The sequence below is a fragment of the Delphinapterus leucas genome, chromosome 8, assembly GCF_059928025.1.
Source record: "Delphinapterus leucas isolate spDelLeu-1000000601 "Yukka" chromosome 8, BTC_Dleu_Yukka2, whole genome shotgun sequence".
NCBI lineage: Eukaryota > Metazoa > Chordata > Mammalia > Artiodactyla > Monodontidae > Delphinapterus > Delphinapterus leucas.
Genome location: NC_143136.1, coordinates 64,028,169 through 64,046,737, shown reverse-complemented (window position 1 = coordinate 64,046,737; position 18,569 = coordinate 64,028,169). Strand labels below are relative to the sequence as shown.

The following is an 18,569-nucleotide window of genomic DNA, read 5'->3' as shown; positions in this document are numbered from 1 at the left end:
GCTGCCTTGATTTAGCCTTAGCTGAACTGGGTCTGCAGATAAAAATGGGCTCCACCAAATAAACTCTGCACTGTCGGTTCTGGCTTCGTCCAGGTACCACCAAATGTTCTCCTCTACCCCTAACCATACTTCATGTCTCAGTAAGATGGATATACAGGCAGGGACGCCCTGCAAAGAGAACACATGAGAGGTATGGGGATGCTGGGTATTAGGAAGGAATCCCTCGGGCTTTCTCAGCTCCAGTTTTCGGGTCTGTAAAATGAAGGTGATGATACTTGCAGCGCAGGGTAGCTTTTACGTGTCCAGATCCCAGCACTAACAGGCACGACGTGTGTGGCCTTGGGCAAGCAGCCTAACTCTCTTGAGCTCTGGTGTCCTTTCTGAAACACAGGGATCGTGGCACCTGCCATGCAATGGTGTTGTCCAGATTACAATGAAATAAAGTCAGTAAGTCACCTGGCACAGGATCCAGCCACGGAGGAAGTGTTCAAGAAAATTAACCGTTATCATTATCCTCCCCTATCAAAGCGTGACGTTCAAAGATTAAAAGAGATAAAATACAGGAATGGGAAAGTGTCTTATAAATTTAATTGTCCGTGGCTTTTTTAACGTCAGTGATCTGAGGCTAGAGAGGCAAAGTTCCTTCACCTTCCCACATGCTTTCTTCATGAAATCCACAATCTAAAACTACACTGTCCAATACCATAGGCCACTGGCCACCTGAGGTTATTTAAATGTAACCTAATTAAAATTGAATAGCAATTCAGTCCCTGGGTAACACTAGCCACATGTCAAATGTTTAAGAGCCACTAGTAGAAACTGGATAGCACAGCCGCAGAACATTTCCATCACCACGGACCTTTAGTAAACCGCACTGAAATAACTCATTACAGTGAGTTAGAGACTTGAATAACGTTAAGAATGAAGGCTTTAAAGAGGAAGGATTGGTTAACTTTTCTAAAGAGAGTAAGGGGTGGCTACAGAGAGGATGGGGCCTTTCAGGACTTGGGCACATGGAGAAGGATAGACAGACTTCTGGGGCTAAGTAGCAACACAGAGACATCAGAGGGCAGAAGGCATCTGGGGAGTCTCACCCACACCTAGAAGGCCGGGGTAAAAGAGGACACAGATATTCTACAAGTTAAGCTGAATTATGAAAGGCTTTGAATATCAATGTGAAGAAATCCGGACTTTACTCTCTAGGCAAAGAATAAACCAAGAAAACTTATAAATACGGGAGTAAGGGGATCAAATCTAAAGTCTTATTCAATATGCTGACTCGCACAAAAGGAAAAAAAGAAAACAAGCAAACAAACAAAAATGACAAAATCCACTTACCTCCACTTAGTAATTTCATGACCAGCCAAAGTTCATCTTTTACCACAAAAGAGGTGTAATAGGTCACTACGTTGGGATGGCTGCACTGACTCATGGCTTGAATTTCTTTCTATAAAAAAAGCAAAACATGACATGTACCATGGGGCGAAAATCGGGAAGCAAGACACAAGTGAACCATAGTTGAATATCTGGGTAACTTTCCTACTTAAAGCACATCTGGGCAAGGGGCTGCCTAAACCATTACTTCACAGAAACCACAGGAGAACTAACTCTCTCACCCTCGTTATCAACTTGCTAGAATTAGGAAGGCCTCTACAGGAGACCCCAGAGCCCTGAGGACCAGCCACAGGACAGAGGAACTTCAGATCAGCACACAGCTCTATAACCCCCCCCAGCGGCCATATGTGATAAGTGCCTCCTACCTCAACCCAACACCCCGACAGAGAGATAAAAGACTGGTGAGCTATTAGGAGACCTGGGTCCTGGTGCCAACCTGAACCCTGGTGTTCCTCACTCATCCAAAAAGGGGCAACAAAACTGCTTGTTTCTGAGCACTGCTGTGATGGTACATGAAAAACTACCTATAAAAATGCTAGAGTACCATTTCCCAAACTATCTTCCATGGTAGATATTCCATCAAGGAAAAAAGCAAGGTGGGGGTGGGAGAGGCAGCTGGTAAAACGAAATAAGCTTGGGCAACATCAGATACTACATCTCAGCTTACAGGCGTCACGTCACAGGGTATGTTAGTACTGTCAAAGGCTCTGAGAAGTCCTGCAGTAGATAAACTGTCAATAGTTGAATCCACAGGAACAATGCAGGAAAATAATGCTCTGTGGGTCACAGTTTAGAAAAAAGTTTTATCAAAAGACAAAACAACAAAGCTTTGAAACCAAACACATGGGCAACTTAAGCAAGCCACAGTTTTCTGCAATACTCAAGCTCATGTTGGTTTTGGTTTGCTGTTTTAAGTTACCGCCAGATGACTCCTATAAAATGTCAGTGGAGGGCTTCCCTGGTGGCGCAGTGGTTGAGAGTCCACCTGCCGATGCAGGGGATACGGGTTCGTGCCCCGGTCCGGGAGGATCCCACATGCCGCAGAGCGGCTGGGCCCGTGAGCCATGGCCACTGAGCCTGCGCGTCCAGAGCCTGTGCTCCGCAACGGGAGAGGCCACAGCAGTGAGAGGCCCGCATACCGCAAAAAAAAAAAAGTCAGTTGAATGCTAACCCTCAATCAAAGGTACCAGACCAGTGTAACTCACTTTCAAGGTGCTGACCAAAAGCCACAAGAATGACTAACCTAAGTCATCACAGAAACCTCACTTATGTTATTATGTATTTATGATGAAATAAAAGTATATCTGTGCATCCTGTAAATATTTTCAATAATGAGTGTCTACTTTGCGTTAACTGAAAGTTGCCAACCAGAATATTCCAATTTGAGCTGCTATCTTTATATATCCAGTACTACTTTAAACCTCAAATTACTAAGGTGACCCTACATGTCAATTAACTTGGCCTAAATACCATGACATATAACACATATACACATCTTAATACATGCATTTATTTAGGTGCTTTTTATCATGGATAAACTTGTAAGAAAATCACTAATTTTTCTATTTTCCTTTCATTATATGACAACACTTCCCCTTCATCATTTTCCTCATCCACTTCACTGATCACAGGTTTTCTAAATCTAACACTTTTCAATTCAGCACCTCCTGTCCTTTGAAGAAGATCTGAAACCTAAGGTCCAGTTTCCATCTGTTTCTGGTGTTAGGTTTTGATACCGTAAGACGCTTCTGAAGGAGAAATGGAACGCTGACCAACATTCCTATTTCAAGTGGCTAGCGTCTGCCCACTTTGAAGGTCTGCAGCTCTATGTAGGGTCCAGTTTAAACAGATGCCCCCGTTATTCACAGAAATGAGAATAATGTGTCTTCAAAGTGTGTGTGCTCTGCATTCTCACCATTTTATATCCGATGTAAATGAATGCCTTTCTAGCTCTCTAACACCAAACTTTTAAATCATTAAAGCATACAATCAACAACCGATGCTCATATGAAAGGAAATTCTTTTGCATGGAAGCAAAGCTGGGTCAGAGTCTGGAAAAGCACGTTTTTTTTAGACCTTTGCATTTAGATGGCCAGTATCACTTCCTACCCAGAGGATCAGATTCTCTGAGATGATGGCAGTGAGCTACTCTGTGTGTGTGTGTGTGTGTGTGAGAGAGAGAGAGAGAGAGAGAGAGAAACTCTTTTAATTAACCTATGGAGAAACTGTTTTAGATAGCCTATGGATGTAACTTATCAAATTCTATTCCTTCAAATTTCAGGGCCTTGGAGGTACCAGCTGAATATTTAAAAGTCCTGAGGGTTAAAAAAAAAAAAGAGACACAGATACTGCCACTACTAATATACCCCTATGAGCAGTGTAAGGGCAGATCAAAGAAGAGGTGGATCCTGAGAAGAGAGGTGGGACTTGCATCAGTCTGACCACTCATAATCTCACTGCCCTCTTCACCGCTTGGCCAGGGGTCCATATCCCCCACTCCTACACCACCTATTCTACAACACAGCCTTTCCATGCAGTAGAGCCTCTAATGTGTAAAGACACGATGAAACTTGCCTTAGGGAAAAACACTGGTCACTCTGCCTTGGGATATGACCTGTGATACCACTGAACCCCCATATTAAGTAATATTTCCACAAACGGGGTAGAAATACACTTTTAAAAAGGAAGAAATAGGTGTTATACCAGCCTATCCAACCCTTAAATTAACTTATATATAAACCTTTTGCTTAGTTGCCTTTTAGAAAGATACAAAATTTTTATACAGTTTCCCCTTGAACAACGCAGGGGACGCCGACCCTTCGTTCATCAAAAATCCTCCCTAGGTATCCAAGGTTTCATTCCTCCATGTCCTCGGATTCAATCAACCATAGTCATGTAGTACTACAGTATTCACTATTGAAGAAAACAAGTATAAGGGGACCTCCACAGTTCAAACCTGCATTGTTCAGGGGTCAACTGTATTTATAATTTTGCTATGGTCTGCATGTTTGTGTCCCTACAAAATTCCTAAGCTGATGGTATTAGTAAGTGGGGCCTTTGGGACGTGATTAGGTCACGAGGGTGGAGCCTTCATAAATGAGATCAGTGCCCTTATAAAAGAGACCTCAGAGAGCCAGCTCACCCCTTCCACCACATGAGGAAGCAGAGAGAAGTCTGCAGCCTGGAAGAGGACCCCCACCCAGCCAGGCTGGCACCCTGACCTCAGACTTCCAGACACCAGAACTGTGAGAAATAAGTTTCTTTGTTTATAAGCCACCTGGTCTATGGTATTTTGTTCTAACAGCCCAGATGCACCAAGACAATTTATATATATATATATATATATATATATATATATATATATATATTTTTTTTGGCCGTATGCGGGCCCCTCACCGCTGCGGCCTCTCCCGTTGCGGAGCACAGGCTCTGGACGTGCAGGCCCAGAGGCCATGGCCCACGGGCCCAGCTGCTCCGCGGCACGTGGGATCCTCCCAGACCGGGGCATGAACCCACGTCCCCTGCATCGGCAGGCAGACTCTCAACCACTGCGCCACCAGGGAAGCCCCCTATATATTTTTTATTACTTGAATCAAATATTCTTTCTACAGAACTACTCTCCCCATTTTCTTTCAACAGTGATGATGGTTGCTGTATGAGTCCTTTCTTGGTAACAGCCTATCAACTAAATTATCCAAGCTTTTCCCAGTGCCTTAACTTTACCCACATGGGTAGGCAAAGCCATTTACCCCCAAACATATTCATCCCTTCCATCCCTAAAAGTAACCAAAGTATTACCCAAAGATGAATAAATGGATGAAAAAAGAATCCTTTTTATCCAATTCTTCCTACAGAATACCTGGGTTCCAACACTCTATTCCCTCAATTAGGACACAATCTACGGAAGATGTGTGACTTAGAGCAGCGCTTCTCAAACCTGAATGTGCACACAGATCACCTGCAGACCTTGTGAAAATGCATATTCTGATCCAGTAGGTCTGGGGTGGGGCCTGAGATTATGCATTTCTAAGAGGCTTCTAACTGATGCTGATGCTTCAGGTCCAGAAACCAGACTTTGAGTGACAAAGTGGCAGAAGGCAGGCAGACAGGCCCTCGGGTGGCGGGGATGTGAAAGGAAGGAGCACAGACGACTGGCTGCAACCCAGGCCCCAGGGTTGGAAGGCAGGGTAGGAGAACAGGCCCGGTGGCGAGGCTTAGCTGAGTGAGACCTCGTGAAAGGGGTAGGAGGCAAAGCTGGGAATGTGGGAGATCGTGGGATTAAAGTGGTTTGAATTTCACAACTACGGGAAAGGGTAAAAAATTCAAAGCGAGAGAAAAACATGAGGTCAAAGTTGGAAGAACTCACAGAACTCTGAAACCCAGGCAACACATTTGCCAAAACTATAGTCAAGGAATGTAACACAGTGGCTCCCTTGGAAGTCTAGTGAAATCTGACTCAGACATGTCATCAAGTGCCAAACCAAGCCACAGCACGGTATTTAAGCTTCCCAGTGGCTTGAAGAGCTGGATCTGCTCTTGCAGCTTCACCTGAAACGCAGTACAAGTGAAATTTCACAAGAGTGGGAAAACCGACCTAAAATGGGGCAGCGAGTAAAAACCCTTTCCACCTGCTAACACCAAAGTGGCAGCCACAGCAGCATCTCTGCTGTGCGATGTGGGCCGAAGGCAGATCAAAGAGGGACACCCACACACTGCTGCTGGCCCAGCCCGGATGAATTCGCCGCAACAGGACATGACACATCCCTTATATGGGACAAACTAGGTTTGGCTGCACAAAAAAACATAAAGCGTCCTACCCTGAAAATGTGATGAGTTGGGAGGAAAAAAACTACCCCCCAAAATCCCCAAAACTGGGAAGTTGTTTTGTTTTGGTTTGGTTTTTTTGCGGTACGCAGGCCTCTCACCGCCGCAGCCCCTCCCGTTGCGGAACACAGGCTCCGGACGCGCAGGCCCAATGGCCATGGCCCACGGGCCCAGCCGCTCCACGGCACGTGGGATCCTCCCGGACCGGGGCATGAACCCGCATCCCCTGCATCGGCAGGCGGACTCCCAACCACTGCGCCACCAGGGAAGCCGGGAAAGTTTTAAATTTAAAAAAAAAAACTGTGTTTAAATATTTATGGGCAAGTTTCTAATATTGCTATATGGCCTTTGTCTAACCACCCCCCCCCAAATTTTTTTCTCCTATTACTATTACTGAGAATAAGCAGGAACCATGATTAACAGGGATATGAGCCAGCAGGAGCCACTTCGGAAGGGCTGCACTCTAAAACACAGCTGGCTTGGAAGCTTGGCTTTGCCACTGACCACAGCTTGATTACCTGCGCAGGTCATCCAGCATCTTTGAGCCTCAGAATCCTTTTCTGTAATACAAGCTTAATAATGCCATCTACACAGGACTGTTGTGAAATAAGCAAAATGAGATCTATACAACTCCCTGCAGAAGGCCTAGCACATGACAGGAAGGTTGAAAGTCAGTCCCTCGATGTCTCAGTTCCTTCTTTGTGTGTGAGCATGCCCACGCTGATCACTAATCCCATGTGTCCCACGTTCCCGACTGAAGTCTCAGAGGCACAGAGACAGCCCTTAGCGGCAGCCCTCCCTTCCCCACAGAAACGTCACATAATGAACATGCTCTGTGCCCTACTGGCTCAAGGAGTGTCCTGTAACAACACGTGTCCAGGTCATCGGGCCATGAGTTTTTCGCTTCATTCCTAACTCTACAACATCCTCAACTGTGTTTTCCCTTAGTATCTCATCCTGTGTTTAATTTATACCGCCTTATCATACTTCATGTATCTAGTATGCTGCCTCAAACGCTTTTGAAATTAAGAAGTCTAAACAGATACTTATGCAAAGCTTTCAGAACAAAGAGAAACAAAAAAGAGCCTGGAGACATAAGAATTAGGAAAAAGTTAAAGTCTAGTTTCTGTTGTCCTGAAGACAATGCGGATTCACAAAGCACTAAAAGGAAGGAGATTTAAATGGATCCTGAATTCAAAATATTAAACTATACTTAACCAAATTAGCATATTTTAATACCTTAGCTAAATCTTAAACAAATTCTTCTGTATCTGATATTGGTGGCAAAATACCCTACTGAGCCTTGGTTGAGAAGTCACACCCACCCACGTTCCAACATCACGTGCAGTTAAATCTGAGGAGGTGCTACTTCTAACTTTATTCTAAAGTACTTGTTCTCAACCTTGGCTGCACAGTGGAATCGCCTCGGGAGCTTTAAAAAATACCAATGCCTGGATCTCAGCCCCAGAGACACTGATGTAAAATTGGTTTACGACACAGCCTGGGAATGATTCTACCGTGTAGCAAAGGCTGAGAAGCGCTGCTTTCCAGCTAAGCACTGAGATGCATTAATTCTTTCAATGAAATGCTGAGAGAAACATCTACCTCCCAAGCACATTTCCACACTGCAACTTAATCTAAAAAGGAAAAATAAATATATGACCCACAAATACTATCAAATAAAACGTATATTTCCAAATGCAAGAGATAACCAAATACATCTTTAAAATGTATGCAACACCCTCCAAGCATCTAAAGAATTCCTTAAATGATATGAGGGTAACCGCGTTAATTGAAAACACTTTTCAGAAAGTCGTCGTCAGGCTTGCACTTCCATAACATCAGCATCATTATGAAGGGTAACCTCATCAACATTCATAAGTAACCCAATACTGTAAGTAGCTGAATTTTTTTTTAAGAAAAAGAAAAAAAAAAAACCCATAAACTTCAATGATTTCAAATGTCAGCCAAGAATTGGAAGGAAAAGATGACAAAGCTCTCCTAAGAGCACTGTATTTTTTGGACTGTCATTTTCAATCATGAAAAATGTCATTGTGAGGGTTTTCTAATTACAAAAAATTAAATGCCACATATGCAGCAAACTTCTGCCTCTTTTAAAATAAGAGTACCAATAGGAAAAAACCTACTCAAGGAAGAGTTAAGTCAAATATTCTGACCTGTACTATTTATGAGTAAATCAACCAATGTCCCTCACCAGTTAGTTTTATAATTATTTTCATATGATTTGGTATCTGTCTATCCAAGTACAGTCCAGTTGAAGACAGGATTAGAAATGGGGGAAGTCTAGATGTTTTGAAGACAGGGAAACACTTGTAAGAAATTAGGAAAAGGGAAACAAATTTTGTGATAGCCTTAATCAGTGTTTGTGGAGAAGTATTTAAAACTAGAGAGAGCAGTTGTAAAAGGTAAAGTATCAGGGGAGCTGGAGGTAGGTCTGGAAAATCCCTTGAAATCAGCAGAGAAATCACAATGGGTAAACATCTACTTCCGACAGAACAGAATGCCCATCCCAGGGCCTACCTGCTTGGTTATGAACGATGGTCATTCTGCAAAAACCGTTCCCCAAAAAACTAAAGAATTTTGCTTGGAAATGAAAAAGTCACCGCCATAGTTATTTTTCACCAAGAGAAAATAACTCTTTCCAAGGAGAGGAAAGAAAGCAAAGAGTAAAGGAGTGATGTGCAAAGTTCAATGGGGAAGAACCATTTTCTTTCACAGTTGACTGAAAAAGTTCTTCAGCAAACAGTAACAAGGATGCCTTATGGGTTCTGAAAGCTCTTAAGCTGGCCATCAGGAATCTGAATCAGACTCAGCTATCAACAACTGCTATCTGATCATTTAACTGTCCATGACTGGGTATACTGGGAAAAATAAAGTCGAAGACCGTTAAAAACAGAAACACGAAGCCTCTTTCTTGCCAGCCAATTAATGCTGATAGAAACCTCCAGGCCAGTTTTCAGCACTGCTGCTATTTTTGCCTTCATCACCAAAGGATGAGAGTGCGAGGTGAAACGTGTCTTTCTTTTTCGCGGCCTCCCGTGTCCCACGCCTGGGTATGATCTGCAGTCTGGGGTTCTGCCAGGGAACAGAGGCAGAAACCCCGCTGAACACTCTCCAGCCTTCTCCCTGTTTCCGAGTCCTTCTTTTTCAGAGTCAGCTTAATTAATTGTGGAAATATAATCAAACCAAAATAAGAAAGACAATAACATAGGAAAGAACAGAACCATCTGTCTCAACCCAAGCAATAACATTTTCCAGAAGTTTATAAGGGTGGCGAAAGTGAAGTATAAAAAAAAAAAAAGATGTAACTGAAGTTGTATTCAATCTGGGAATGTTTTCCCCGTTTTCTCCTACTCTGAAAATGAGTATGTACTGGGTCTCTCTGTTACCAAGCACATATAAGTCCAGAAACCTGAGGGGCCTTGAAATGTTAATTTCTGTTTACATTTTGAAAAAAAAAAAGAGATGTTAAACATTTTAGCAAGCCATTTCTAACAAATGTATAAGAATACTTAAAAGTAAATTCAATTAGGATATTTAATTATTATCTGGATCTGCTATGATATTAACTTTTAAATTTAACGTTCCAAATAGAAAATTATTTTTCTCCAGCCAAATTATACATATTCCTAAGCTAATGTAACTTTAGAGCTATAAAAATAAGTTACTTTTGCATATGTGATATTCTCTAATTTCTTAAAAATGGTACGTCCTGGGCTTCCCTGGTGGCGCAGTGGTTGAGAGTCCACCTGCCGATGCAGGGGACACGGGTTCGTGCCCCGGTCCGGGAAGATCCCACATGCTGCAGAGCGGCTGGGCCCGTAAGCCATGGCCGCTAAGCCTGTGCGTTCGGAGCCTGTGCTCCGCAACGGGAGAGGCCACAACAGTAAGAGGCCCGCGTACCGCAAAAAACAAAAACAAAACAAAATGGTACGTCCTCAAATTATCCAAAAGTTTCTCATTTCTAATTCTGCCCTCAATTGGACTATACTTGGGTAAGCACAAACATCAAATCATATGAAAATAATTACAAAGCCAAGTGGCAAGGGACAAATGACACTATAAAATGTAATATTTGAGACTGAAATGCTCAAAATAGTACTACACTCAGTGAAGTACGCTTATATTTTAACGCTATACCCTTGGAACAAAAGATTCTACAAGAAATAGCCAAATGCAATTTATTACCACATATCACAAGGGACGTGCTGGGATATGAATAATTAATTTACTAATTAGAAAGTTCTTTAGTTCAAAAAGAATGGAAAGTACTTTCACTGACACAACAGAGAAAACACATACATTATAGCTTCCAGCTTTTTAAGCTGATGTCCTCAAACTGGTATAAATTTTTTTCTATAATAAACAAGATTTGCAAAAGTATTAACATAATTACAGAGATTGGGTTAAAATGCACCAGAAGAAATTTTCTTCTTCATTTTTTAAAATCTCAATTAAAAGGGAAAAAATGCCTTCTGACTAGAGGAACTGCTTAGAGGTCCCCAAATACTATAATTTAATTTTAAAAGGAAGAGAGAAGCCTGTGTCAGATAATAGGAGATAACTACTCTCTCAAATGACCATTGGGCAAAGTCAATATCTAGAGCTTTATTCTCCAAAATAACCTACAAATCATAGCTAATTCATTCCTCTAAAGAAATGGAAGGAAAGTGTGGAAGGAGTGAGGGGGAAAAGGTAAAGGGTCAGGGGTAGAGAAAGGGGGGTACAGAGGGAACTGCAGATCAAGAGAAAAGCAAAATAATTAATAAAATAGGGACTTCCCTAGGGGCGCAGTGGTTAAGAATCCACCTGCTAATGCAGGTGACACAGGTTCGGGCCCTGGGCTGGGAAGATCCCACATGCTGCGGAGCAACTAAGCCCATGTGCCACAACTACTGATCCTGCACTCTAGAGCCTGTGAGCTACAACTACGGAGCCCACGTGCCACAGCTACTGAAGCCCACGTGCCTAGAGTCTGTGCTCCACAACAAGAAAAGCCACTGCAATCAGAAGCCCGCGCGGGCGGCGGGAGGAGAAAGAAAGAAATTTATTAAAAAATAAATATATAAATAAAATAGCACTATAGCAGAAAGCAAAATGAGAGCAGGGCTTCGTTCTGAGCAATGTAAGCACGATTTACTTACAAATACTGTCAGTGAGAGCAAAATATCTTTATAAGATGATACAGGAAGAGAAGGGCAAATGCTAGAGTTGTTCTATTTCAAGACTGAGAAATTTTTTCATTATGTACATAGGAGAAACAGATGGCCCTCTGTGTACCCAAATCTACGAATTTATGGTGAATTTTTATCGTTACACCACAACACTGGAGTGACTTGACACTATCCTGAATTATAAAGCATCCTGAATTATAAAGCATAATTTGCTAGTAATTAGTGTTTCTATTTAAATGATTTTAAAAGGGGATTTCATTAAAAGAATTAATTTTTAAATACACAGAATCATAGAACTTTTGGTGGTGAAAATAAATTTTTGCCTTCGAGTATACTTCCTTATTGAACAAATGAGGAGACTGTGCACCAGAAGTGAAAGTGATTCATCCCAAGTCCAGGACCCAAGTGGAGAATGCAGGCCCTCTGACCCAGGAAGCAATCTTCCCTCTACCACAAATTTCAGCATTCATCACTGGTGCATAGGTGTTTTTTAAGAAATAAGCACTTTGTCCAATCCCAGGGCCATGATTTTTCCTACACCTAAAGCGCTCCTGCCCCTAAGAATTAAACTGTAAGATTTGATGGCACTGATGTATATTAAAGAATGAGGAAATGGTACTGAGTTTTCTGTGACTCAGTACCAAGGACAGACTAAAAATATGAGAATTCTGGTCTAGAGAAAAAAAATTGAGAAGGATATGATTAAAATCTAAAAATCATAAAGTCAAGTAAGATGATGACCCAAAATGTTCAACAATCCCTGGGCAGAACTAAAGGAGAGTGTGCCCTGAAGGCTGAAAAAAGTGGGATTTAGGATAAATAAAAGAAAGGACTGTGTCACATTTATGGAATTCACTGTCACCTGGTTTAACAGAGACTGAAAAAGATAGATGACTTCAGAAAAGTCATCTATCCATGGAATAAATTCTCCACCCAAGTAATAAATTTTAATGGAAGCCAAGTGTGCCCTCGAGTAGCATCCCTAACCTTTGAGGTTGACCACAAACCGGAGAATCAAGGCCTTTCAAGAAACCTTGAGGCCATCTTCAACAGGAATATACTAGTCTGCGTGACGGTGGGTCAGACCCACTTAGCAAGCCTTAAGTTCCTACTGGAAAGCAAGAACTTCCTCAATGGAGTACACATTAGAGAATCTATCAATCTGCTAACCCATTTCTAGACAAATAAAGAGGAAATCTGCAGAAAGATATTCCTAGCTCAAACATCTCAACCAACCCAATACCAAAATGAAGAGACTCACTGGCCAGTCCCTGGGCTCCACAACAAAAAAGACCCCTCTTTGTTTTCCCACCATCTAGCTCAGTGCCTACCATCTAGCAGGGTTTTAATAACTATGGAGTGAACAAATTCTGCTCTACAACTGTATCTCCCAGAGGGTGTTAAGCTAATTATAATTAGTCATTTTTAACACTGTGGGATTAACAAAATATGGGGTTAACAACAAACATGGGATTAACAACTCTCAGAAATTATCAAAGAATCTAGGTTGGGATGGTTAAGAATATAGAACAGACCAGTAAAACCCCTTGGCTCCTGGAAAATTAACCACCAAGATCATCAAACCTAGCAAGATTAGGATGTATAAGCCAAAGTCAAAAACACATAAGAAAATTCAAAAGAATGCACAGAAAAATAATTAGTTTAGACTGAGTAGGTTAAATGCTACTCATGTGATGCCAAGGAAGACATTTACTCTAGGGTGTTCTAATCTAATTGTTAAAATGAAATGAATTTTTAGTGAGTGTATACCTTTGTCCTCTCATGTATATACCCCAAACTCATCCTTTGTACGGGCCTAAGCACAATGGAGAAACTCAAGTATTTACCAAATAAATTAGTATCTCTGAGGATATTACAGTACTTATTTCAACAGCATACATTTTATTTAAATTACCAATTGTTTAGCACCAGTGATCTCACTGAACATTTCTTTTCCTCCCTTCATTCTCAGAGAAGATGACACCGTGATTATTACTTTGCTTCAGAAATCATGATACTTCAATTAAAAAATAAATTTATAAAAATGAAAAGAAATCATGACCACTCGAATCTTCTTCAGTCAAACCTCGAACAAACCCTATGACCATGGAAAACTCGGACAGCCTCCATCACATAAAGAAGCAGAGTCCAGGGCCAGTTTTCCAAAACTGTTCTCTGCCATCATACCCAACCTCCATGGGTAAATCCCACCTATGGGAGGCAGGGCGGCGGGGTAGGGACAGGGCAGACAGTAGGGGTGGGAGGTGAGAGTTTCAACAGGGGAGGCAGCTGTTCCTGTAGCCAGCAAATAGTTGATAACTGTGACTTCTAGAACATAACACTCCCACAAGATAAGGATTCCAGCGGCCATTGTTTCTTATAAGGACAATGGTTTCCAGTCAACACAGGGCACAGTCTGTGAAATGACGCAAGGCACTGACCTGTATATAATACACACACACACAGAATTAAAGGATTATTAGGATACCGGATGTCCAAACACTGCCAAAATGTGAACCCACAGAGATAATAAAAGCGCGAGCAGCAGCAGGATTAGAAATCGAAAAGGATTATAGCAACTTTGCGCCACACAATCGTGTGCCGATAGCTGGGCTACAAAGGCCTGACAACTTTAGGCAGCCTATACTGTAAATTCCATTTCTTTTTGTTTGCAAAGGACCTGGGAGTTTTGTGTCCTAAAGAACCAGAGCCATTCTCCCCATCCCTAGAAATAGCAAGACATCGAAAGGTCAAAGGTTCGAAATTAAGGAAAGATCAGGGCAACAAATCAATACATCTTTTAAAATGAAAAACAGATAATTATGCACATACACTACACTCCATTAACACAACATGGGCATTGCTGGGACGGGGGTGCAGGGGGGAAGAACGAAAGAAATAAATTAACTGCTAAAAAGCAAACTTGTAAATCTTAAAACCTCAGATTAATGGAGCCAAGCACAAAGCCATAAAAGCACCAGTCCTCACACTGACAGCTCTGGCTAAATTACGAGTAACTCCAAATGACACAGCTATGGTTCCTGGTGCCGGGGTAATAGAGAAAATGGCCCGGAATGACAGTCTCTCCCTCATGCCTCCACTAGGACCCTTACACAGCTATCATCGCTGGCAGCCGACTGCTGGTAAGAAGTCAGCAAGGGGAAAACACGGAAGCTTTGGGCAACTGACAGCTTGGTAGGAACCAGAGACCAAAGCATCAGCCCAGCAGGCTGCTTTCAGAGCTGTCAGATACAAGTACACACAAGCCTTACACATATTGTGTATAAATATTCTGCTGGTGGTAAAAAGATGGCTGTGAGACCTCTAGCAGAACACCACGATCAAATACAACTGTCATGGGCAAAGTTGTCATGGCCAAGAGTGCTATTTCCAAATAGGGCATAAGTATAAATGTATACTCCAAGGTTTTTTAAAAATTAATGTGTACTTTGTATAGCCACAGAACTTGAGGACTCCTAATGGGATCTTAGAGATCTTGGGATTCAGCTCTTTTTAAAGCGTGCAGAGCCGTTAGGTAACTTGACGAAAATTGAAAAACAAGTTAGTGGCGAAAGCAGGACACAGCTCTCTCCACAGTTTGTTTAAAGCTTTTTCCACTCCGGAAAGTGATCTTGAAAACTGGTCCAATGACAAAGGCACAATTTTATTGGTCACCGTGATAACAAGCAACAGAAGTATGCAGTAATAATTTCAGTAAGAGCAAAGCACAGCTGAAATTTCGAAGAGAGTAAAAGCCTTAAATGTATGCAAAAAAAAAAAAAAGTTTTGTTTTGTTTTGTTTTGTTTTTTTTGGAAATTAACATTAAGTTGTGGAAGCCCTTCCTTTAATCTGAGTTTTAGCCGGCAATCTGTTGCTTCAATCCCAGTGAAAACTATGCCTTGTGTAGTCTAATTTGAAATGTAAGACCAAATAGATCTGGAAAAGTACAGCTTTATCCTAGTACTTAATTTATACTATAGCTGTGTACTGTAATTATGCCTGAAGTAAAAGCTATATTCTGAGTAAAGACAAAAAAGCTCTTGTTAATGACATTCCATTCCCCCAATGTAGGCTTTAACAAAAGGCTTCTTCATTTGGAGCCAACTGTCATTACACTTTGTAGCGTGTATGGAGCTATTGGACTAATATTTGTCCTGGGATTAGTGTTGGGATAACCAATCAGTTAACTCCTCCACTGCAGTATTCTATTATCCTCAAATAAATGACCAAAAGGAAAAAAAGAAAATTGGCAGGCGGATCGACAACTATATTTATGAGATTAAACTCTCAAACCCTTCACAGTTTGCTGGGCAACTAATAACCATTTGCCAAGCTCTTCATTTAATAATGAGTCAGCTAAGCCTAAAGCAAATGTTCCTTCAACCAACCAATGGTACTACAGTCATATCCACACCGACAAGCTCCAGTTATTTATGTAATGTACTTTATTTAGAAAAAGTACAAGTTGCCCTGTACAAAAAATAAACTCCTGTCATTAGCCAATAAGAATGCAAGCTACCCAGCAGTATTTTGAATAACTGAAATTTATAGGAGATTTTGTAATTTATGAAAGCCAAAATGACCAGCAAATTGTTTAGGGAGTAAGTCCTAGTTGCATCAGGATTCAAGACTGAGGACCAGAAGCTCACCATCTAACTCTGCACTCAGTATCACATTACCTTAGGTCATCTGAGTCTCTGCATTCAGTATCACATGACCTTAGGTCATCTGAGTCTGTTCCCTCATTTCATAAAAAAGAGTGTTAACACTGAGGCCCTCCCCACCTGGGGATTATGAGGACTGAGCAAAATTCTGTTTGTCAAAGCAAAGTAAGCTGTATATTACACAACACAATCATAAGGAGAAAAAAGCCACGTGGGCTGCTTTCCAAGAAATAAGTGTGTCCGAACAGGAGAAAACACCAAGTCGCCTCTGCTCTCTGCTCTCCTGCTTCTCCGGCCCATCTCTATGTATCCATGAGTTAAGAAAAGCAACGAGCAGTATCCCCTTCACTTTTACTTACTAATAGTTCATCCATGCTGGTCTGGCATTTTTCCAAGTTGATCCGCTTTATTGCTACACGTTCTTGCCTGGGTTTACATAGAGCAGCCTGCACCACAGCTGTAGCGCCACTGCCTGAAACGAAATAAAAACAACATCAGTTATCAAGTGGCACACTGTCTGGTTACTATCTGTGACCCCCTTCACAAATTAATATCTATTTTTTTTAAGTTTCTACTCAAAGTATTCAAAACATTATCATTTGACATCTTTTTAAAGAGTTTCTTAAGTCCGAAAGTAATTCTATGAAGGAGAAAAAGGAAAAACTGCATGTTTCTAGAGAATACAAAGACAGTACCTGCACTTCAGAGGCTTAACAATCCAGGAAGGTGACCCACATCAAAAGAGCCCATTGCATATGGGAACATATGTATATGTATAACTGATTCACTTTGTTATAAAGCAGAAACTAACACACCATTGTAAAGCAATTATACCCCAATAAAGGTGTATAAAAAAAAAAAAAAAAAGAGAGAGCCCATTGAAATACAGGGTGTTCACTGCTGCCCAGAACAAAGGCTGAGAAACTGATGGGTCTCATGTCACAAGAATAAGAGAGGGCTTCCCTGGTGGAGCAGTGGTTAAGAATCCGCCTGCCAATGCAGGGGACACGGGTTCAAGCCCTGGTCTGCGAAGATCCCACATGCCATGGAGCAACTAAGCCCGTGCGCCACAACCACTGAGCCTGCGCTCTGGAACCCTCAAGCCACAACTACTGAAGCCTGCGCACCTAGAGCCCGTGCTCCGCAACAGAAACCACTGCAATGAGAAGCCCGCTCACCGCAACTAGAGCAAGCCCGGCACAGCAACGAAGACCCAATGCTGCCAAAAATAATTAATTAATTAAATTTTTAAAAACAGAATAAGAGACATAAGCATCTAAGCACACCCCTGTGTGGACGCCATTACCATCGTCTCATGCTGATGCCTTCCCATTTCAGTGCCTTTACAGTATCTCAAGCTCTTCTCCCCCTTCAGCCCAAACCAAACCACTCCAGCCTGAGCTACTTCAGGGCTTCCATGAGATGCTGTGACAACTTATCTACTCTGAGCACTCTGTGAGCTTATTTCTTCCAATTCTGCTCTACAATTAGAAGAACAGGAATCAACCTCAGTATTCTCATGCTGAAAGCAGGACTTTTCAAGGATACCAAGCAAAATGATGCAAATGTGTAATTACAAAAGCTCTCAGCATTCATATGCATTTCCCATTTCTAAGGTTTCATGATCATTAGCTAATGCACTCAAATTCCTAAGAGACAGAGTCATGTCATCATCCATATTTTATAAGAGCAAACTGTAGACGTGTAATGATTTGTGGCAGAGAACAAAGAGCTCCTAATCGGATTTGAATTCCGTAGGGGCAAAAAGACCTCCAGGTTAAGGCATCTCAATTCTGCAAAGAATACCAAAAATCTCATTCTCATCACATAAATCCTCTCCCTGCAAGACTGCCAAGGAGAGAAACAGCCTGTACTCGGGACTGTGCAAAAGGGGGCAGATGTGACCGTCCACTTCTCTCCTTCAAGTTTTTCTTTGGGTACTCTTTCCCAAATGAGTCACCGAATCTCGTCCAAAGGGCAGGAGGGAGGATCTTTTGTCAATAAGGAGGGGAGACCAGTTTTAGATTTCCTGACACACGTGAGAGAAACGCACGACACTTCTTGTGCAAATGAAGGCTTTCCCACCCCGAAGAAGTGCCCGAATGGGTATGTTTAAGCACTGAAGTTCCGCCCTGTGGCAACATCATCAGCTCTGGCCCCCTGATCTATGACCCGAGCAGGTCACCCTAATGCTCCAAAGACAGGTCTCCAAGTTCACGGCTTCCGTTCCAGGAAGTCCCACCTGTGTTCACTGGGGAAGAAACTCCACAGATACTGACCACCCACTATATAGTCGGCATTTTCCTCGCATAATTCTTGTTACAAGCCTGTGCAGTTTTTGTTATTAACCTCATTTTATATGTGAGAACACTGGGACTCGGAAAACTTGCCCACACAGTTAACAAGTACCTGAGCCGGGATCTGAGTCAGGTCTGCAGGACTCTAACGTCCATGGTTTTTTCCTACCTCCCACAAGTCAGAAGCGCACCT

General features: G+C 42.0%; 1 protein-coding gene across 12 annotated transcripts in view; it reads right to left on the bottom strand.

Moving 5' to 3' along the window:
- Positions 1 to 18,569, bottom strand: part of STK39 (serine/threonine kinase 39) — a 319,210-nt gene that overhangs the window by 237,584 nt on the left and 63,057 nt on the right. For all 12 annotated transcript variants that reach the window (XR_016394143.1, XR_016394142.1, XM_089916730.1 and 9 more), the window contains exons 2-3: positions 16,439 to 16,551; positions 1,339 to 1,447 (exon numbers count right to left, since the gene is read on the bottom strand). Coding sequence is in view for 10 of the 12 variants with exons in the window: in XM_089916730.1 (XP_089772856.1) it covers positions 1,339 to 1,447; positions 16,439 to 16,551 (222 nt within the window). In the remaining 2 variants the exon portion in view is untranslated. The remainder of the gene's footprint in view (positions 1 to 1,338; positions 1,448 to 16,438; positions 16,552 to 18,569) is intronic.